This window comes from Sphaeroforma arctica (genome assembly GCF_001186125.1).
Source record: "Sphaeroforma arctica JP610 unplaced genomic scaffold supercont1.15609, whole genome shotgun sequence".
NCBI lineage: Eukaryota > Ichthyosporea > Ichthyophonida > Sphaeroforma > Sphaeroforma arctica.
In genome coordinates, this window is record NW_014024949.1 from 1 (window position 1) to 500 (window position 500).

General features: G+C 43.6%; 1 protein-coding gene across 1 annotated transcript; it reads right to left on the reverse strand.

Moving 5' to 3' along the window:
* Nucleotides 1-20: 20 nt before the first annotated feature.
* On the reverse strand, nt 21-177 carry SARC_18316 (hypothetical protein; the record flags this gene model as incomplete). The annotated part of the gene is made up of 1 exon (XM_014287604.1): nt 21-177. A coding segment is annotated over one exon (157 nt), but the record flags the coding sequence as incomplete, so codon positions are not given.
* Between the last annotated feature and the right edge of the window lie 323 nt (nt 178-500).

The following is a 500-nucleotide window of genomic DNA, read 5'->3' on the forward strand; positions in this document are numbered from 1 at the left end:
ATAGACCCTACCTGTACCTATCAGTGGGGGGTGGTGCGGTTGTGGTTGTAGCCCCATCCCTTGACGTCTGAGTGGGTTGTGCCCACCCAGAAAGTATCGCTGTCTGCGCCACTGCAAGTTATAGCGTACACTGGACATGGCTCGTGGAATAGCAATGTCGATTCCTTGTCCACCAATCTACAAGAAGTAGATGATACATCAATGTTTGTATAAGTTGAATAGTCCAAGCCTATAGCAAGTGGAAGTTATATCCAAGTGTGTACAGGTTGAATAGTGCATGATACAATTATAAATATACGCACATAGTTCAAACATACGTTATTTCCGGGACAGTCTCATCTACTTACATTTGTACGTATGCGATCTATGCCGTGCACATTGGGAAGACACCGGACACCCCCGTATTGCCAATTCCATACACATGCATGGAATATCAACAAAATAACATATGTGCGTTAGATAGTCGCATAGATAGCATGAAAGCATCCAGACACAAATTA